This window comes from Trachemys scripta, chromosome 1, assembly GCF_013100865.1.
Source record: "Trachemys scripta elegans isolate TJP31775 chromosome 1, CAS_Tse_1.0, whole genome shotgun sequence".
In the NCBI taxonomy this organism is placed as follows: Eukaryota; Metazoa; Chordata; order Testudines; family Emydidae; genus Trachemys; species Trachemys scripta.
In genome coordinates this window covers 139,627,648-139,650,060 of record NC_048298.1, presented here as the reverse complement: position 1 = coordinate 139,650,060, position 22,413 = coordinate 139,627,648, and the positions used below count along the sequence as shown (strand labels likewise).

The following is a 22,413-nucleotide window of genomic DNA, read 5'->3' as shown; positions in this document are numbered from 1 at the left end:
GGCTAGTAACCCTTCATCTCAGGCAGGCAGCTAGCTTCTGCTTCTTCACCAGTCAGTCCCAAACTAAGCTGGGCTCTCTCCTTTTCTCCCTCCTCCAGGCCTGGCATTGGCTGCAGGTATAATGGGGTGGGCCTAGCTGGGCACAAAGTCTCTCTTTAACTCCTGCCATGCTTGCTAGCAGTTTCTCCATTCCATCACAGCCAGATTGTGTGAAAAAATTATTAAAAAATCCATGAAGCAGGCAATATCTTTCCCTCATTTCATAGTATACAAGTTTGTTAATTAATCACTGTAGGACAAGGATGTGGTCAGTGGTGTTGTGAAAATTGGGCCTACACATTTACCCTAATCAACTATAAAATTGAGTTAATAAATTGTCACAATGACCATGTGATGTTACACCCATATTCTTTATGGAAATATGCTTATGATATGGATATGGCATAACTGAGATATATTTTATACAAGATGGGTCTTGTAAGGTATCATTGGAAAGGTTACCATTTACTGAATAAAAGCAACAGAGGGTCCTGTGGCACCTTTGAGACTAACAGAAGTATTGGGAGCATAAGCTTTCGTGGGTAAGAACCTCACTTCTTCAGATGCAAGACTTGCATCTGAAGAAGTGAGGTTCTTACCCACGAAAGCTTATGCTCCCAATACTTCTGTTAGTCTCAAAGGTGCCACAGGACCCTCTGTTGCTTTTTACAGATTCAGACTAACACGGCTATCCCTCTGATACCATTTACTGAATGTGATTATCCAATTTGTATGCATGTATCGTTTCTGTATCTAAAGTTAGGAATATTGACTATGTAACTGTTACAACTATGTGTGTATTTGGGAGACACCTACCAGACAATAGGCCATCAGCTTTGATGGGCCATTAGGAAGAAACAATAAGACTTTGAAGATACTAATCTCTCTCCTTCCTGAGAGGCGTCTTGGGACCTAGGTGTAATACTACTAGGTCAGGTGGTCCTGTCACCTGCTACTAAACACCATCTTGGACTTCTAGTAATTTTCCACTAAAAGGAGGGGGAGGTCTAGACTGGGAAACAAAAGATTCCTGCCTTATGTAAATCTTATTTAAGGCTGGGGAATAAGGCAAACAGGACTCTTCTCCATTGGCTTCCTGTCCACGAAGAAAGACTGCTGAAAGTACCTGAAGAGACAAAGGAACTGAGCGGTTGGCAAGGCAAGGGCTGAGTCCATACTGAGACAGAGGAGTCTAGTCTGTAAAGAGAAATATCTGGAACTCTAAGCTACAGAAACTCTGCATTCTGCCTTAGTCAATGTTTAGGGTGAGAAATTACTTCTTGAAATCAGTCTCTTTTAAGATCTTCAGCTTAGTATGTGTGCTTTGTTTTATTTGCTTGGTAATCTGCTTTGTTCTGTTTGCTATCCCTTATAATCACTTAAAATCTGCCATCTGTAGTTAATAAACTTGTTTTGTTTATTATTAAATCCAGCTTGTGCAATTTCTAACTGGAGGTGTCAGGGGAAGAAGTTGTGCATATCTTCCTCCACATTGAGGGAGGGGGCAAATTTATGAGCTTACATTGCATAGATTTCTCTACAGCACAAGACAATATTATTTTGGGTGTACTTTTCAGAGGGGAGCTGCACTTGAGTGCTGGATGATTTCCTAGCTGAGTCTTCTCATAGAAAGCTATTTGGAGACTGTGTGACTCTACCGCTGGTGCATCCCTACCTGCGTGTGTGTGCTGCCAGAGGCTGGAAAGCCTAATTCAGCAAAACAGGGAGAGGGAGCCCAGGCTAGTAGAGCAGGCAGGCTTAGTGAAAGCTCAGTACATCAGGTGGCATCCTAGAATGGGGGTCTAACCCATCACAGACTTGTTATATAAAATTGTTTAAGAAACATGTAAGGAAGAGATAGAAAGACTGAATTAATTTAAACAAAATGGGCTTTACTGGTACCTCTGTGTTAAGATGACTGGTAAACAAGAGTTATACAGGAGTGATAGTCAATGAACCAAAATTGGTTTTGGAAATTAGATCTAGTTTGTGGCAAAATAATGAGGGGATGGACTATTCCACCCATCACTCTCTTTTGAGGTCCTTAAAAGAAAAGAGATTTGGGGGGGATGAACATTAGCAGAAGGGAAAAGTTGGCTACAGAGATGCTGTCTGACTGAAAGACGAGAGAAAAGAACTCTGAAAAATCAGGGACTAGGTGTCTCAAATTGGGTGCTCAAAATTAGTTGATATTTTTGACAATTTTAGCCTTACTTCTCTGTGCCTCAGTTCCATGTAACATGAGGATAATTTCTGCTTTGCAGGCAATATTATACATTTTGACAAATGTTAGTAAATTCTTCAAATCACAGCTTTTGGAATTAGCACAATTTTAAAACTTGGTCACTTTTATTTTTAAATTAGCAGCTGTAAGTTCATTTCAAAAAGGAGTGGGAAAACAAAAAGGAGGGGAGAACACCCAAGTTCAAATTTCCTTATGTGGAAATGTTTCTGGAGGAATTGAGAAGACAAATACAATGATGTTTGTGAAGCACTAAAATACTAGTGAAAGCAGCACAGAAAACCTCCTGAGAAAATGAACAAGTCTGCATTCAGTGCAGTGTTTGGATGGTGGGCCCTGGGCAGTACATAACACATTGAATGATAAAAATTAAATTAAACAGTGAATAGCTACCCCTTCAGTAAGCACTCTCCACCCCGTGAATTGAATGGGGCAGGGGTTTTGGGGGACAATACTATGTGATCATGGAATTAAAGACTGTACCATAATGCATATGCAAAAGGGGGCTGAATTAAGGTTGCACAGGCAACCTTGATACTGGCATTTCCTGACTTTATGTAGGGTATGTAATATTTTATATGGTGCTTAAGCACAGCACTGAACCCACCCTGGAAGCCCTTTCAAGGTTTTAACTTAACCCTCCAAAATAGCCACTTCTCTGAAATGGTCAGATGGGCTAATTACCCCAATATACAAGGACACAGATGCTCTCAACCCAAACTACTACAGAATTACTGGGGTTTACAATAACACCAGCAAACTATTATACAACATCCAAAATAAAAGAGTAATGCCCTTTCTAACGCGTGCGTGTGTGTGTGTGTTTCCACCTGTGCCTTCAGCTGGCATATGATGAGGGTGGCTCACACAGCAGAGAAGACCCTAATCTCCCCTTAGCCCTTTTCCCTATCAGCGTGTCTTTCAAACACTAGTAAACCTTCTCCAGATGCAGATGTTTCTTAGACCAGGATGGGTTTGTTGCCGATGTGTGTGCTGGGAGAAGAGGGATGTATGTGGCATCCTAAGGACACATGCACTCTGGAACCGCCTGTATCTTCTGGGCATGATGCACAGAGGTCTCTCTCCATGGAGAAGTTCAGCATCCACATCCCAGCAATGACAAACTTCTGTAATGAGAGCAGCAGCTTCCGGGGGGAGGGAGGGTGTCAGTGGACAGGTGGGTTGGGATGCCTCAAGTTCTGTAACCATTCAGCACAATGCCCCTGCTTCACAGCAGCTTTATCCCAGAGTTTCCACAAGCACTACATGTCTGGTTTTAGGCATAAAGAGCTTCTTTGCTAGTTTAGAAGCAGCAAAAGGATTTAGGGTTTGTTCCGAGCTCCCTTTTTGGACATTTCCAATCTTTTTACATTCTTAAAAGTTCTAGATACTGTAATGACTCTACTGAGCAGCCATAGGTCAGCAGAGAGCAGTGTTATGAATCTGCTACGGGTGAACCTACTTCTGCTCTTCTTCTGACTTCTTCCACTGTGGAAGGGGACAGTGGTGGTAGTGCAAGAAAGGTAGGTGTTCCTAGTGGCTGGCACTAGTGATTAAGCAGGAGTTTCTGCCATTGCCTGTGTGGGGCTGGGGCTGTCTCAGTTTGAGGTTTACAGGGGTCTTGTACATAGTCTAAATAAGAATATGGGCATAGTACAAGTAAACATATTACACCATAACAGGATTCCATGACATCACTTTCTCCCCAGCAATGGAAATCTCCCTGTTGCAAGGCATCAAAATCAATCATCATTTAGCTAAATGTGATGAGCACCAATACAATGTAAAACATTCAGGTCTGCACATTCTTCATAGGGTGATGTTAATATTTGATTTCCTCTGTGTTCCAAGCACTTCTATGACCATTATGCCTTCTGTGTTTCCAGATACATCAAATAACTATTGTACAGTGAGTATTCATCCATGACCATTACACACATTTGGGGTATATTTCAGTACCTCTTTTTCTGGTAAGTGTGTCCTATGTACACCTAGAATAAGTACACACTTTTGTATGTATTACACTCTGGGACTGATTCACACTAAGGCCACTTTTCATCACTCAGGCAGTGTAAAAGGACCTTAACGTGGGGTGTAAATTATAGTTACACAATGTTAAGGGCCTTTTACATAGCCGGAGTACTGTATAGAGGCCTACCGGTATGTCTACACTTTGAGCTGGGGGTGTAAATTCCAGCTTAAGGAGACATATCTGGACTAGCTCTAGTTGAGCTAGAGTGCTAAAGATAAAGTGTAGACACAGTGGCGTGAGCATGGGGAGGGGCTAGCTGTCCGAGTACAATCCCATCTGAGATGCTAGACACATCTTGGGGCATGTAGCCCATCATGCTGCTAGGGCTACCCTCTATTTTTAGCATACTAGCTCCATCAGAGCAAGTCTGGGTATGTCTCCTCATGCTGGCATTTACACCACCTCCTCAAAGAGAAGACATATATTTAGTCAAAATGAGAACCAGGCTCGCTATGTTCTACGTATACCTACAACCAGCATGCATTCTCTCTGGCATCTGCATACATTTACAACCTCTAAATGGTTCACGTATGTTCTGAATAAATGTATAACTATTGCACATACTGAGTGTGTGTGTGTGCACATATATGCACATCTACAATGACTGCATGTTCTTTCACAAAGGGCTTCTCTGCACAATCATTTAGTTCACAGCCAGGTGGGAGGTGAAGCTAGTCTGCATTAGACTGCCACAGATTAACTATCTGTGTGGCTCCTGCTGACTCGCATTAAAAGTTGGTTAATGGACTTTGATCTACTCCTTTTTCAAAGAGGACTAAATCAAAGTGCATTAATGAACTGTGGTCATTTTATACTCTAAGGCCCAGTGGTTCGGGCACTCACCCAAGATACAGGGACATGAGTTCAAATTCCCACTTTGTTTGATGTGGAGCAGGGACTTGAATACAGGTTTCCCACCTCTCAGCTGAGTACCCTAACCACCAGGTTATAGGGTATGTCACTCAAATATTTAAATATTCATTGGAGCCAGGATTGGAACCCAGGACTCCCAGGTGAGTGTGCTAACCACTAGGCTATGAGTCAGTCTTACTGTCTCTCTGGCCTCATTAATATTTTAGTGTTTAGTGGAACAACTTCAACAGGGTAGATTGAGAAAGACTTACTGCAGTCATGAGGGCACTTACCTGGGAGTTGGGAGACATGTTCAAGTCCCTGCTTCATATCCAGGTCTCTCACATTTTGGGTGAGCGCTCTAGCCACTGGGCTACACAGTATCAGAGGGGACACCACCACCACCACCACCCTCCTCCTCCTCCTCGAACTGTGTTTTTGGGGGGGGGGGGGGAAATAGGTGGCAGCTGAGGTCGGGGGAGGGGAGCGGGAGGATCTAAGTTCCTTTGTGCATCTAGCTCCCAGTTTTGAAAATCTTACCTTCAGTACATCTTTAATAAGTATACATTCTAGGAGTATGTGTGTTTTAGGTACATCAGCACTAACTACAACTTATCTGGTGTTCTAGAGACCTCTACAACAAATGTGCGCTCAGATACTGCAATGATGAGCATGGTATAAGAATCTACGTAGAAGAGAACAAAATAAAATTGCAGAGTGTGTGTGTGTGTGTGTGTGTTTTCTAGGTACATATTTCCCACTGTATGTTTCCCTGTAGTGGAATACAGTGTTTTAGAAACATTTCTCCACCATTTCTCATTTTGTTGTAAAAAATGTTATTTAGTTTTGCATCACCAAGTTTACCATCCTCACATTTCCTTACCACCCTACTAAGCTTCTCCAGTTTGATCAGGGTACATACACTCTAGCCAACTCCCACAATCTTCCTGGCATCTTATGGCTACCCTATAACTCAGCAACCCTGTGACTTCCAGGATTATATTTCAGAGTCCTCAATTGGGCCATTCAAAAATATTTTGATAGGAGCCAGTGGCAAGTCCTCATTGGGGAGAATGAAGTTTTTGACTGGGTACTGCTTTGCTTCTAGACTGGAGCGTGTGCTATAGAGTTTTGTCTTTGTGACCTGAGTCTTGGCCATCCCTGTGTCGGAGTCCCATGCTTGGCCCCGCCGGAGCTTCTTGAAGGTGTTACGGAAACCTTCAGTGCTAAAGTAGTAAATTAGGGGGTCCAGAGAGCAGTTCATGCTGGCCAACAGCACTGTGACAATAAGCACCTGGCGCACAGAGTCCCGAACTGGCGGTTCAGCCTGGATCACGTGGGCCTTTATCATCCCGTAGGCTGCCAGAGTTGTGTTGTAGGGCACGAAGCAGATGATGAAGATCACCAAATTCACCACGAGCAGGCGGATAGTCTTCTGCTGGCGCAGGCTCTGTGTCTCGCTGGCCTGGCATAGCTTCTGGAAGATTCTAATTGAGCAGTACGTCACAGAGGTCAGTGGCAAGAGGAAGCCCAGGATTTCAGCCAGGATGACCAGTGGGAAGATGCCCTTCTGCCACAGGCCATCACTGAAGCTTTCAAAACACAGAGCGATGGTCTGGTTCCCTTTGATGCAGGAACTTGACCTGTGTACACCAGCAGCCGGAACAGAGCCCACCAGGATAAGCACCCACACCACCAGGCAGAGCAGCCGGGCCAACTTGGGCCGCCGAAGGTGGCGCCAGCGGAGTGGGTGGACAATGGCAACATAGCGATCCAGATTGATGCACATGAGGAAGAGGCAGCTGCCATACATGTTGATCTGGAAGAGGGAGCCAGACACCTGGCAAAGGAAATTGCCAAAGGGCCAGTGCTGGCTGGAGTAGTAATAGAGCCGTAGTGGCAGCGAGAGTGTGAAGAGCAGGTCGCTTACTGCTAGGTTGAACATATAGATGCTCACCACAGACTTGAGGTGCAGGTAGCGAAGGAAGACCCAGAGTGCCATAGCATTGAGCATCAAACCTGCCACAAAGATCAAGCTGTACCCAACCAGGTGCAGCCGGTGGTTGGAGCTGTAATCTTTGCATTGGTCCAGACTTTGAGAGATGCTGGCATTTGACATGCTCAACAGAACCTGTAGAGATCTCAGTGATGTAGTTCAGGCCACTGATAGGCAAATGGGGCACAACAAGAGGCATGGAGGAAGATCATTACCCTCAGGGGAGCAGGAGTCAGGTCATTCCCTGCCGCCCCTCGGAAGTGGATGGGTGTCTCTCTCTCTGCAGATTCCGTCACCAGCTCTTCAATGGGTCTCCTCCTGGTATCGGTGGTTTGGAGGTCAATCACTGGTTACATTTCACAGATTCTTTCCAGCAGTTGTGGTGATGTGGATGCAATGCCGGGTTCTTGCCAGATGTGGAATGACAACAGTTCCTGATCAAAGTGAAAAATCAAGAAGGATGAGTAAAAGCTCCAGGGTGTTGGCTTCTTCCCTTAGTACACACAGAGAAAGAAGGGAAGGAGCAGAAAGATAATAGAAGGGGATGGGGCAGGGTGGTGAGGGGAGGCAGGGTAAAGTCTAAGGTAAGTTTGAATGATAATTTCTGACTGAATTTCTGCACTGTTCCCCTTATTGAAAACAAGCCTGAGCTTCAGAGAATGATAAAAGTTTGTTCAGATTAGAGTTTGTGCTCCTGTTTTAACTTCAATCAACACAACTATAAATGCTAATCTAGGTGCTCCATGAACATTTGTTCCAGGACACAAATTTAGCAGTTTACCCTAATCTAGACAAACCCACAGGGTAAAAACTGATGCACATACCCTCCCCGCATGCAGACATGAAGATACGCAGTAAATGAAGGTTATTTATCAGTGGCTATATTTTTTTTTTTTTTAAGATGAGCCTATACACAGTTATGCAGGGGATTAGGCAGACACACCATCTCACTAGAACCGTTGGGTGTGATAGCCACCTGCCATTCAGACTAAATGAGGGAACAATTTAATATCACCTTTGTCTGGTGATAGCTGGAACAGTGAAAGCCACTGGCCAGGGAGTAGACTGCCTGCAATCCTGTGCAGTCCAAGGGGTTTCCCAGAGGTCTAATAAAAACACAGAGGTGGGGGATTATTTTGATTGCAACAGTGTGTGTGTATATATAGATAGAGAGAGAGAGAAAAGCAGGAGAAAAAACACAAGAGAAGCACACAAAGAAGGTGTCAAGGAAGCCTCAGAGACAGTCAGAGAAGTACTTGTAGCATGCACATGAGAAAAAGCTATGAGAGAGAGCAGCTCTTGGGTACAGCGCTGGCTAAAAAGAGGCTTGGAATTGTGAGCAAAGAAACTCTCTCCTACTGTTTGATTCCTACTGTGGTCAGGGAAAAACAGGACTTTGTATGTTCTTGGTAAATTAACAGGATTTCATCAAAGAAGTACCTGACTATCTTCAATTTCTCCTCCTAGCAGAAATGGCCCACAAGATCCTGAATAATGGCTAACCACTCAGGTCAAAATTAGACAACTCAGTTGGGCATGTGCAGCAGACCAATGGCACCTTCTGCAAGCAATCCCTATTGTAGCATCTGTGCGCTTTCCCCTGGGGTTCCCAAGATTCAGGAGATGAGAACATAAGAGGGACAGGGGACCCTAAACATCTCAGTTCTTTCCCCCCTAAACTTCAGAGCCTGGTGGAGCAACAGGGCTCTGAGAAAGAGGGGAAGTGGGCAGCTAACGTGAATATGCAAAGGTTCCTATCAAGGAAATTCATTTATTGGTAAACAAACAGAGGTTCTCCACCTTACAATAACGGGAATTCTTCAAGATGCTTTTTCCATGCAGATCCCACTGAAGGGCTGCATTTTCACGAGCTCAAAATATTTTTGGCCAGCAGCATCTGCTGAGTTTGCATATGTTCCCACTTCCAAAGGTATAAAGAGTGCAGCAGCCCCTGCCACCACTCAGTTCCTTCACTACTACAAAACATCCCACTAAAGGACTCCATATCAGTGGGGAAGGAGGGCAGATCATGGGATTCATGTGAACAAAAGCATCCAGTTATTGTAAGGTAAATAGCCTCTCTTTCTTCCTCAAGATTTGTCTGCCCAGATCTCACTAGAAGTATGGGGGAATCACAAGTCTCAAACATGGGTCCCCAGCCAGTCCTCAGCCTGCAGCTACCACCCAGCAGCTCACTTGTACTGGCAGGGCATGTGGCCTGGTGGACTCTAGTTCACCTTAGGCACCGCCCACAAAGCTCCCAATTGGAGATGTCCGGCCTCTCTGATTGGCTCACACTCACAATTTAAGCCAGAAGGAGGCACAGAAATTTGTCTGAGCAACTATGTGCATCCCTGGCTGGCTGCTACACTGGACACTGCCTTCTCGCCTGACTCCCAAGTCCTGCCTTTCTGTCCTGTTCCTGGTACCTGCACTCCTGCCTTGTTCCAGATCCCTGCTTCTTAGCCCCAACTGCTGTCTGCTGACCACAGCTCTGACCAGTGGCTTGATTCCTGGCTCTGACTCCAGCTCCAACCCTTGGCTCAATGCTGGACTCTGACCACAGCTCTGACACTTGGATTGACTCCCAAATTTGTCTCCATCACTGACCTCCAGCTCCTGGCTTCTGACTCCTGCTTTGGTCACTAGGCATGACCACCATTGCTCAAACCATGAGGCCTGATTGTCTATGTTCCAGTCTACAACAGTTTGCTCAGCCCACCAACCCCTCTAAGTTGGGTCCAGCCAGATATGGACCCAGCAGAGCGCCCTCTTCCCTAAGGAGTGCTGGTGCTCTATGAATAGGTGTCCCGCCTCCAAATAGACAACCAAGCCATGCAGGTGCAGATGGCACAGCTGGTTGCTGAGAATCAGTCACTGCAGGGGCAAGTCCATCAACTCTGTGCAGAGACCAATGCACCACAGGCCCGCTACTGACCACATCCTGCCCTGAGCCAGGACCTGTTGTCCCCCTCCCAGAGTGCTTCAGTGGGGATCGTTCCCAATTTCGAGGCTTCATGAACTAGTGCTGCCTATCGTTCTTGCTTTGCCCTCAAATATACTCGTCCGACCAGGTCAATGTAGGCCAGGTAGTCAACTGGTGATTGGAGAGGTGTTGGACTGGGCCTCTCCCCACTGCAGGCCAGTGATCAGGTGCTGTTTAGCTGGGACGTTTTCTAGCAGGCACTATCAACCATCTTTGGTGACCCAAATTGTGCGCTCTCTCTGCCGAGCAGAAACTCTGACAGGGGTTTAGGCACAGCTGCCTCCTATGCAGGACACTTCTGCCATCTCACATTGGACATGGAGTGGAGTAAGGCAGGGTTGCTGTTCCAGGGGGGCCTGCTGGACAGGTTAAAGGAGGAGTTGGCTAGAGTTGGGACCCTGACTGATCTGGTGCCTTTATCAATCTTGTCATCCAGATTGACAGTTGGCTGCATGAACAGCAGGAAAAAAGAAGATAGGTTGTATCAGACCGATGCCCACTGCTATTGGGTCCCACTCTGCAAGTTGAGCCCATGCCAGTCGATCTGGGCTGCTGACTACTCACCCACAAGTAAAGAGAGTGCTGGCAACATTTTAACCTGTCTACTGTGGTGAACTGGGTCATGCAACACTGATTGCTCCTTGAGGAGCCCAGATAGGAGAGAACTAGGAAAATGAGCCAGCCCAGGCCTGGTAAAGGGCGCTGGCCTGAGCACCTTGACAAAACATTCCTGAGTGTCAAGCAATTGCCATAGCTGGCATTCAGCATGCTTTCCATCGACCAACACCACATTTGCAAGTACCGGATGAGCAATATGTCCCAGAGTGCTCCCTTCCAATCTCTCTGCAGCAGGCCCTCATTAACTTGGGTGCAGTGGGTGACTATTGATCTGGATGCAGTCCAGACCCTACAGATTTCCTTAAGGCTCAAGCCTGTTCCAGACCTAGTAGAGGTCAGTGTGCAAGTGTACCAAGAGATGCTGCAGTTCAGTACCATTCACTTCCCCCCATTTTCCCCTGATCTTGGGAATTTCTTGTCTGACCCTTCATAATCGTCTCATTCACTAGCATGAATGAAAGGCCAGCTTCTCTTCAGAATACTGCTGGCAGCACTGCTTGACCCCAGGAAGCAGAGAACATATGGTAGAGCACTGATGGTCACAAGCCGGAGTAGCTGGTCTGACACACTCACCTGCTGATCCCAAGCCTCAGCTTCCTCTCCAGTACAGTGACTTTGCCACTGTATTTGAAAAAAACAAACAAACAAACAAAACCAACCCCAAGAGACATCCTACCTCTACATAGGGATTATGATTGCCCAGGTGAACTGCAGCCAGGAGTGAAAATTCTGTTTGGTTACATTTATGCCATATCTGAACCTGAAGTGGCTGCCCTGTGAACCTACCTGCAGGAGAATTGGGCTGAGGGCTTTATTCGCAAGTCTACCTCACCTACTGGGCACCAATCCTCTTTGTTAAAAAGAAAGATAGTAGCATCCAACTTTGCGTGGACTACCAAGCATTGAATCAGGTCACTGTTAGGAACTGGTACCCCGTCTCTAATTCCCAAACTATTGGACCACGTGGGGGATGCCTGAATAGACACAAAATTGGACCGCTGATGGGCACATAACTTGGGGATGAGTGGAAGATAGTCTTTCAAAAATGCTATGGACATTTTGTATACTTTGTGATGCCTTTTGGTTTAACCAATGGCCCTGCCAGATTTCAACATTTTATTAACAGTGTGTTCTGGGATATTCTGGACCAGTATGTGGTGGTACATCTGGATGACATACTTACAGACAGTGCTGAGCAACATACCATGCATGTCCGTTCTGTCCTTGGAAGGCTATGCCAATATCGCCTCTACCCTTAGTTGAAGAAATGTGGTTTTGGACAGGCATCCATAGAATTGTTAGGGTTCATCTTATCCCCAAGGGTATCGAGATGGACTCTCATAAGGTGAAAACAGTCCTCGACTAGGCAGCTACACAGAACATCTGAGAACTGTGGCACTTCCTGGCATTCATGAATTTCTGTTGGCAATTCATCCCAATGTACTCAGAGCACATCACCCTCCTTACTGCCCTTCATCCCCTGCACTGGCCTGCCCTCCTCCCAGGAAACCACCCAGCTCTGGATGGATCAAGTTGTCTGCCTCCATGGCCTCCCAGAGGGCATCATCTATGATCATGGTACACAATTTATCTCCTGCTTCTGGCATGAAGTTCTCTGGATGTTGGGCATTCTTGCCTTTCTCTCCTCCACTTATCATCCTCAGTCAAACAGTCAGGCAGAAAGAACAAACCAAATTTTGGAACACTACTTACAGTGCTATATAAACTACCACCAGGATGACTGGTACTCACTACTACCCCATGTGAAGTTCACGTACTATAACGTGGAACAATTGTCTACTACAGCGGTTCTCAAACATTAGCAAACCAAGAACACCCATTTTGATTTAAAATTTTTTTTGCAGTTCTTCAAGCCCCCCGACTCAGTCCCAGGCCCTGCCCCCACTTCACTTTCCCCCGCTCCTCCCACCCCGCCAAGGCTTCAACCCTCTCCGCCTCTTTCCTCACCCTCCCCTGAATGTGCCTCATCCCTGCTCCTCCCTCTCCCTCCCAGCGCCTCCTGCACACTGCTCAACAGCTGATCCCCGGCGTGCAGGAGGTGCTGGGAGGCAGGGGGAGGAGTTGATCAGCAGAGCCCCTGGAGTACCCTCATGGACCCACAGGAGTCTGTGGACCCCAGTTTGAGAAACACTGGTCTACAAGACAAAGCCCCCTCTCCTTTTTCCACCCCAAACTATGGGTGCCACACTAGTTTTTAATCAAGAACTACCCACAACTTCCCACAACCCTGCAGCTTTTGGTTGAGTGCAACAGATCCATTGGACCAAGATAATCTGAAAACCCACCTAGAGGAGGCCAGAAGAAGCGACAAGCAATATGCAGTCCGTCAATAACAAGAACAGTCCACTTTTTCAATAGGTCAGATGGTGTGGCTTTCAGCCAAACATCTGCATGCAGACAGGCCATCTTGTAAACTGAATTACTAGTTCCTGACCGCCTACTGAATTTGCTGCCAAATCAGTCCACTTACCTTTGAACTCCTCCTGCCCTGATCCCTGCAAATCCACCAAGTGTTTCTTGTATCACTTCTAAAGCTCCATATACAGGACATGTTTTCTCACTGTTCTCAACTGGCCGTCCCCCCTACCCCCACAAATACATGTTCAAGGCCATGACAGATATGTCATCCATTATATCCTTGATACAAGAATGAAATGGGGTAAACTCTGCTATTTGATTGGAAGGGTTACAGTCCCAAGGAATGCTCCTGGTAACCCACAGAAAATGTCCATGCCCCGACCTAGTAAAGACCTTCCACAAGAACCATCCTACAAAACCCAGCCCACTGACAACTGGAGGGCACCCTAAGTGGGGAGTGTTATGAGGGATCATGAGTCTCAAACCCAGGTCTGTGGGTCCCCAGGCAGGCCTCAGACCGCAGCTACCACCTGGCAGCTCCCTGGTACCAGCAGGGAGTGGGGTTGGTGGACCCTAGCTCACCATAAGCACCACCCACGAAACTCCTAATTGGAGAAGCTGTCTGACCTCTCCTATTGGCTCAGATTCACTATTTAAGTCAGAAGGAGGCAGAAAGAGTTGTTTGAGCCAGTAGGTGTATCCTTGGCTGGCTGCTACATCAGACCCTGCCTTCCCTCCCGATTCCTGCCTTCCTGTCCTGTTCCTGCACTCCTGCCTTGTTCTAGATCCCTGTTTCTACTCCCCACCCCTGGCTCCGACCCTTGGATCAATTCCTGACTATGACTCTGACCCTTGGCTTGACTCCCAACTCTGTCTCCGTCACTGACCTCCAGTTCCTAACTCGCCCTTGGCTTGTCTCCTGTTTCTTTACTCTGGCTCCGACCCTTGACTTCACTCCTGGTTCCTTACTCCAGCTCTGACCCCCAGTTCCTGTTCTTGACTCTTTTCAAGGTCTCTTATGAGCCATCCCAGGAGAAAGGGGGAAGAAGGAAAAAAAAAAAAATCTAGTAATAGGGCTTCTACTGTCATAAGAAAATGAAGTTGCTGATGCTAAACTTCCAATAGTGGGAAAGTTCTCAAGTACTATGCTATAGGGTGACTATACACACTCTTGTTGTCCATGTCTAGATGATGGTCTGAAATAATTGCAAGGTGAACCTTTGCTGAAGATATGGATAGTTCCAGTGATTTGAGATGTAATATGTATTACAGGATTGCTGACATTGGGCCTGCTGTCGGAGAGAGGTTAGTATTGGTCATCCACAGCAAAAACTTTTTTTGGAATTCAGCAGGATCCCCTGAACTTGGGCTGAGCAACGAAGTCCCATAGCCCAAGCAGCAAGATGGAGAGACTCTTAGGATGTTGAATCTGTGTCTCCCTCTGAATTAGTAAATCCAGCGAAACTGGGAGGAACAGAGGATTCCCATGATAGACCTGCAGCAAGTCAGAATACCACCATTGTCTGTTCCATGCTGGTGCAATGGGTTGTCCTGTCTGATTCTCCATAGTACCCTTAGGTATTAAAGCAGAGGTTTTCAACCTTTTTCCCCATTTGCAGACCCCTAAACAATTTCAAAGTTCTTGGAAATTTTAGACCTAGTCTGTGGACAATTGGGGGTCCACGGACCACAGGTTGAAAACTACTGTATTAGAGGAATTAGTGAAAGGCATTGAGAGGACTGTTCCCCAATCCAGGAAGAAAGTATCCATTACTGACTGAGCTTGCTGTTCAGCAGAATCTCTTGGATTTGGCATTGTAACCTTGCCACCCAAATTTATGAAATATCTAGTCTGCTACTGACTGTTTTAGAGACAACTCATGTTTGGTCATGAAGGTTTCAGCTCTGCTTCGCAGAATGCAACTCATTCTGAGCAGAAGAATTTTTTGGGCTGAACCCTGAGTTCTTAGAAAGGGATGGAATTGGGGGAGGAGCAGAGTACCTCTCTCAGCAGGACAACCTTTGGAACCATAGACAGGACATGGTCACAAGTTCTGAACCAACTTTTTTTTGCCCCATATCCAGGGTTAGAGTTTGACAGGGATCCCAGACCTGGTTTCTTAGATCCTGAAAGGAACTCGGAGCAGAAAATGGTCTCTTACAGAACCCTGAAGTCCTTAGTTGTCTAAGCTTATTCTGCTATAGTCCCCAAGACATCTAAAATTTCTGCATCTGGGCATGTACACAGCTAGCCAAGTCCTGACACTACCCAGCAGCTCAGCACCTAACACATGTCTAAGTCCTAGCAGGATTCACAAACTAGGAACTGCCCTGGATTGGGCCCTGAAGGCCAGATAGGCAGTAGTCATGCTCTGATCACATCCAAACCACACAAAATGAACAGAGGAGGAGGTAGGGATGCTCCCATTATAAACTTTAGCCTAGTGTTTAGGGCAGGGGTGGGCAAACTTTTTGGCCTGAGGGCCACGTCGGGGAATAGAAATTGTATGGTGGGCCATGAATGCTCACAAAATTGGGGATGGGGCACTGGAGGGGGTGTGAGTTCCAGGGTGGGGGATGAGAGGTTTGGGGTGCAGGAGGGTGCTCCAGGCTGGGATTGAGGGGTTTGGAGAGCAGGAGGGGGGGGGATCAGGGCTGGGGCAGGGGGAGAGGCTCAGGGGTGCACGCTCTGAGCAGCGCTTACCTCAAGTAGCTCCTGGAAGCAGTGGCATGTCCCTTCTGTGGCTCCTATGCGTGGAGGAGCCCCTGACCCTGCTAGTGCTGAAGCAGGCCCGTGCGGCCCCCGCCCAGGCTGGAGCTCGCGGGCCATCTTAAAATGGCTCGCAGGCTGGATCTGGCCCACGGGCCATAGTTTGCCCACCCCCTGGCCTAGGGCATTAACCTGAGAAGTGGGACACAAGTTAAAATTCCTGCTCCGCTGTAGGTGTTGGAACTAGTGGTAGGGGGCTGCTGCAGCACTCCCTGGCTTGAAGTGGTTTCCATTATATACAGGGCTTAGTTTGATTCAATGGCTTTCAGCACCCCCACTATACAAATTGTTCCAGCATCCCTGGGCTCCAGGTCAGGCAGAGGGAGGAACATATTCTGGGTTTCCCCATCTCCTGGCTGAGTGCCCTAACCACCAGCCTAAAGGTTACACTGTGATTGTCACCTCAGTTTCTTCTTGAAAGAGGACTGACCTGGCTTAGGGGCTTAATTCCAGGATAGGGCTCATGGCTGTGAATCCCACGTGGAGATAGGCCCCTCCCTCCAGCCCACAGGTAAGTGCCTATGGCCCCACTCCTCCCTTAGCATTTCCTATTGGCTAGGCTGCTCCCTGCTCAGCTTTCTGGCTTTTTGTGAATCCAGTTCTTAGGTGCCTAACTCACCCCATCATTGTAAAGTGAGTCTGGATGCCTAACTAGGGACTGGGAATTCTACGGGGGGCAAGGCACTGCAGTGCTGGAAATTCCCCCTTGTGAATCAACTTAGCTACTAGTACCTCCTGATGCTGGCTCTGTCTCACCTACTTGCCCATGGAGAAAAGGGCTGATATGCAGACCACTGAGATGGGGTGTTTGCCTCACCAAGGCATGCTGGGCACCAAACATGTGTATCCTTAGTAGGAAAGACCCATAGACGAGATGCATAGCATTGGAACTTGGATCACTTCACTATGGGGTCTGTTATTATGTATCCTGCTGGAAATGTCAGTCACAGGTATGGACGCAAAAGGAATTTTATGTATTGCCAGAAGTTGTCTAAAATTTTACTTATTTAAGGTTAGGTTATAGTAATTATCTAATAACTGGTTGCAAAAACATTTTCAAAGTCAGCAGAATAATCAACCAAGTCAATGACAGAATGGGGCAGAGGCTCCAGGTCTGCAGTTGAAAGGAACAGAGGCATATGGAAAATGCAGCCCCATTTTATACCCTTGCCTGCATAGAGCTGTGAGGGAGGGGGTGAACAGGCTTCTCAATGGGCAATGGTTCCAGAAGGTACCACTGGTCTATTGGACTTCGAGTGGATCTCCAAGTGTGAATGTGCAGAGGCCACTTGACTAAGATCATCATCATCAATAATGTAAGTGGCTGCTTTCACTTGAGGATCCCAAAGCACTTAACAATTAACAGAGCCACACTCTACCCACACCAGTGAAAAAGACAAAGAGTAAGCCGGAATCCCCTTGCCCTGACATGCAGCTATCACTGGAGTATGACAAAGTAGCTGTTTAACAGCAACACAGCACAAGTCTAAAACAGGGAGTGAAGGAGCATCCAGTAACCAATTCAAAGTACAGGGGAAATTTAGGAAGGCAAAATGGAATCAACCTAAGTGTGTATTTGACCAGGATAGCAGAGGGTATTTAATGACCACAAAGGGTAAAGGTATCTGTTTTAGCTTAATAACAGATATTTCCAGCTGCGTAGTAATCTCTGGCCCCATAGTGAGGCACTGGGATAAGCACTGACTCTTGGAGGAGCATACACCTTTCTGATTCACCCACAGCAATCACTGCAAAATGGTCTATCAAAGCTCTGACCACACCAACCCTGCTTCGCTTATGAAAATAGGGCTTACAGAGGAGTTATCTGTCTCCATACACACCGCATGCGCCTTCTGCCACGCTCATGTCCACCAACACACTGTGCCAAGAGCAAAACAATCTATTTTTATCTTAGAGGAAGGAAAACAAAAGAAAGAAACAAAGTAAAGTCTTCTGGAGAAAATGCAGCGTCTCCCCGCTGCACAAGGTGCAGCAATCTATGCTCCGACACTCAGTTTCAATAAAGTCTCTTTATACCACTCTGTCCCTGAGAATGCCCTTGTGCAGTGAGCTGTGGATGTGGTTTTTCCACAAAGGCTGATCTAATATTTCCAAACCCAGGAGTTAAAAAACCCTGGAATCAGCCTCCAAAAAATCATGAGATTATTTTAAATCATCTCATTATTTTAAAGTCAAATAAATTGTGGATGCTTTTTAGAGTCACAGAATGTCAGGGTTGGAAAGAACCTCAAGAGGTCATCTAGTCCAACCCCCTGGTCAAAGCAGGACCAATCCCCCGACAGATTTTTGCCCAAGATTCTCTAAATGGCCTCCCTCAAGGATTGAACTCACAACCCTGGATTTAGCAGGCCAATGCTCAAACCATTGAGCTATCCCTCCCCCAAATCACAAGTTTAAGTTCAGAATGGACTACTAGATCATCTTGCCTGACAGAATGTACAGTGCAAGCCACCTGGTTTCTGAGTCTTTAGGTTATACTTAAGTCACATTTTCCAGCTTTTCTCTGTAACCATGGGGACTATACATATGTATACAAAAATAAAATTAAATGAAAGCTGGGTTTCTCTGATCAATTGCCTTAAGGAGCTGGAGCTTTAAGAAAAACACCAAATATCACAATTCTGTAATAAAATTGTAAGTCAGTAACACCACCAACCCTCGACCGCTGAAGGGTGTGTATGAATCATCCTGTGTCTAAAAGGAAACTTGATGAACTTCAACCTCAGCACCCCATTTGAGTCAATTACATTATCAACATTTTTTGTAACTCAAAGGCCTAAACACCTGTATTTGACATGCAAGCTGAGATTCCCATTTTCATTTCTAGTTCTCTAAATCAGTGGCTCTCAACTTTTCCAGACTACTGTACTCTTTCAGGAGTCTGATTTGTCTTACATACCCTCAAGTTTCACCACACTTAAAAAAACTCCTTGCTTACAAAATCAGACATAAACATACAAAAGTGTCACAGCACACTAGTACTGGAAAATTGGTGACTCATTTCTACCATACAATTATAAAATAAATCAACTGGAATATAAATATTATACTTACAGTTCAGTCTATAGAACAGTATAAACAAGTCATTGTATGAAAATTTAGTTTGTACTGACTTGGCTAGTGCTTTTTATGTAGCTTGTTGTAAAACTAGACAAATATCTAGGTGAGTTGATAGACCCCATTGAGAACCACTGCCCTAAATCACCAGAGAGAAGCACACAATATTTATAGGCCCAAAGGGCAGGTTCTGGTCACATGCTCAAAAGGTTGTTTGTGTCTGTTGCCCAAAAACTCGCTTCCTGTCTCCTTACCTTTCTCCGAGCAGAGCTGGAAGCAGGTGAATGCCCTTGTCCTGATGACCACATCCACTGTGAAGACTTCAATTAAGCAATCAAAACTGACGGCAGAGCAGAAACAAAGTGGATGTAGAAAGGCAGATAGGAAATTAGCCCCTGCACCTCCTATCCAATGTAGGACAAGAAGGTAGTGACTGCTAGGTCACTGAGTCCAGTCCTCTGCTGTTACAGGCAAATCTGTCATATAATCCCATTCCTAAATTTATCAAGATCCATTTTAAAACCAGTTAGGTTTCTTTCCCCCTTTCCTCCTATTGGGAGGCTTTTCCAGAACCTCACTCCTCTGGTGGTTAGAAACCTTCTTCTGATTTCCAGCCTGAATGTATTCATGGGCAGTTTATACCCACTTGTTCTTGTGCCAGCATTGTCTGTTTGGCTTATACAGCTCTTCTCCCTCCCTTTACACCCCTGATATGTATTTACAGAGAGAAATCCTATCTCCTCTAGCCTAACAAAATGAAGTCTGAAACAAGCCAAGATCTTCCAGTCTTCTCTCATAAGATTAGGTGCTTCATTTCCCTGATCATCCTGGTAGCTCTTTGCTGCACCTGTTTCAGAGCGAATTAGTCTTTAGTGAATACCAGTGACCAGAACTGCACACGGTATTCCATCAGAGGCACTACTCCCGCCCTAACTCTCTGCATGTGGCTGCTTTACACTCTCTTCTGTTTTTCTCTCCCTCTCTCCTTCATTTCCCCTTCTTATTCTATCTTCTTCCTGATCCCCTGCTGTGTTGGCCCTGGCAAATGGACTTTGCTGTCTGCAGGTGGTATGCCTGCCGAGCCACGCTTCTATGAAAGCAGAAGTGAAAGCAGTTGTGAAATATAAGTAACTCCCTTGGTTATGATCACAGCAGCAGATTCCCTGAAACATGGGGACTCTGGAAACATGCCATCTGAAGAAGTGGGTTTTTTACCCATGAAAGCTTATGTCCAAATAAATTGGTTAGTCTTTAAGGTGCCACCAGACTCCTCGTTGTTTTTGTGGATACAGACTAACACGGCTACCCCCTGATACTGGAAACATATGGACACTTTCACTTTTGACCCATTGCTATTGCTGCTGCTTCTCCTCCTCCTCACTCACCCCCTCTTCCCAGTTATTCATGATCAATGGGGGGGGGGGAGTTACCTGTCCATGGATTTTCCCAGCTGCTGTAGATGAGAGTGACAAATGGGGAGGAAATGAGATGGAGGAGAAATTAATCATTAGCCAGCAATTGTTGCACACATGGGCCCAGAGACTCCTATCAGTGCACTGGGCTCCCAGTAATCATAGCACTAAAGAATGAGACCCCTGGAGAGCAAAGCCAGCTGTGTATCCCTGGAATGGAACTGCTGCAGAGGGAGAAGGGCCAGAGGGAGCGATGTAGATAGTGCAAGGATCGGGACTGAGGAGGAGGAAAGAACAACTAGCATCCGTCCCATTGACCCCACAGCATGGGTCTGTTGTCACTAATTGCACACTAAACTGGCACTAGGCTGAATCAGTTGCAGGATGTGAGACTCTGTGCAATGCTTGGAGGGTGGAAATTCAGGGGTAGCAGGAAGCCTGAGAACGGGGGATGCAAGGGAGAGTAGAAGAGGTTTCTGCCTCTTTCCATAGCCTCTGTATCTCTGGTGCCGTTTAGCACTGTGATCTCATTTTCTGTAGTATCTGTGCCCTTCACCTTGGGGAGGCTGTTGGGACCAAGGAGACACTCCCCTCTGCCATACTCTGAGCCCTATGCTCTCTCCCCAACGAGTCTGTCACTGCCACCTGCCTTAGTGAGAGCACCCCCTTCTGGGGCTGTGAAGCTATTCCCAGCCCCTGTGGGCTCATCACTGCCTGGACCCTTTCTCTGCTGCGCTTGTCCAGCTCCTCTGCCTGTTGGATGTTCTTTCTTGTGTTTGTTTTTCTCATTCTGTATGGCCCTTGTTTGGCTGTCACTGCCTCCTGATTCAGTGGGTGACACTCTGGGGATATATGTCTCTGCTGCTCATAAATCCTGCGAGGATACAATGGCAGCCCAGCCACTGATCTCATCCAGCTTCATTTTAGTGCTTGCTTTTTTGAGCCAAACCCCCTTTCCTGCTTCCTTGTTGCTGGGATCTTTGTTCTTACTACTTTTAGTGTCTTTTGAATTACCATTGAGAATCCAGCCCCACTAAAGGCTTGGAGGGAGAGAGAGAGAGCACGCGCGATACTGGGGAGGAGTCTGCACTTCACCCCTTACAGGGCAGTGAGAGTCTTTAACCCCTATGTGGGAACAACCCCCCCACACACACATACACACACACAGTTGTCTCAGCTGAGCATAGCAGCCCATGCCCCACCATGTGCATTCCAGGTAGTGGGATCTTTGTGGGTCCCTAATTCTGGCCCATAGTTCTCTGCTGTCCCTGTTGGAAAGTTTTACCCACCTCTCTGATTTTCTGACACTTCAGCCCATGAACTGCCATTCTTGTGCTGTCCCAGGCAAGGTCAGGAAGCTGTATCATGGACCCTCAGCTCACCAGGAAAAGCAGCATAACCACCTGCATTTCCTCACCTCCCCGCCCCCTGTCTGAGTTGGTAGCAGGTAAGACCAGCTTACTGGGGGCGTGCTGGAGGTTACACCCTGGAGCTGCAGATCCCAACATGTCTTTGGCCTGGGAGTTCAGTCTCGGAACAGATGAAACCAAGATTGGGAGGAGGGAAGAAGAAACAGAGAGACAGAGACATGAGAGTTGGGGGGCAGGGGGCTGCAAGAGGGACCCATAGTACAGAGCACTATCCAGCCCTGTTTGTATGGCGGGCAATTTCAGTAAAGCCTGTGACTAAAAGACTCTCTCATATGTGTGACATGAGACCTCAGCCAGAGTCAGAGGTATAGCCAGTTGTAACTAACTACATGAGGAATTAAACCTTCCTTAGCCTACAGGAGGGTGGGCGTTTCCCAGTCCTGTTTAGGGGAAAAAACTTTCTCTCAGGATGTTCCTGCTCCCAGCACACAAGGGTTAAATTTGCCTAATCCCTCAGTGATTCCACAGTGCAGGGTTTTTTTGGAGGGGGGCATATTTACCAACCTAGACCATGTCAGTTTGCACAAATAGCCCACTCAGGGAGAGGTATTACTCCCCCCCCCCCCTGCATTTCCAGGG

General features: G+C 46.5%; 1 protein-coding gene across 2 annotated transcripts; it reads right to left on the bottom strand.

The window, feature by feature from the left end:
* Positions 1-5,645: 5,645 nt before the first annotated feature.
* On the bottom strand, positions 5,646-20,477 carry LPAR5 (lysophosphatidic acid receptor 5). Of its 2 annotated transcripts, XM_034787485.1 has the most exons (3): positions 20,423-20,477; positions 19,247-19,332; positions 5,646-7,595 (listed from the first exon to the last, which is right to left on the bottom strand). In XM_034787485.1, the coding sequence occupies exon 3, from the start codon at positions 7,282-7,284 to the stop codon at positions 6,163-6,165; it is 1,122 nt and encodes a 373-aa protein (XP_034643376.1). In that variant the 5' UTR covers positions 7,285-7,595; positions 19,247-19,332; positions 20,423-20,477; the 3' UTR covers positions 5,646-6,162. The 2 variants fall into 2 exon arrangements, with proteins under 2 accessions (XP_034643376.1, XP_034643383.1); XM_034787492.1 differs by lacking the exon at positions 19,247-19,332 and having other exon boundaries at positions 20,423-20,458.
* Positions 20,478-22,413: the final 1,936 nt, after the last annotated feature.

Excerpts from the sequence above, each read along its gene's own strand:
- LPAR5 (XM_034787485.1), bottom strand. The coding sequence starts at position 7,284 with ATGTCAAATGCCAGCATCTCTCAAAGTCTGGACCAATGCAAAGATTAC.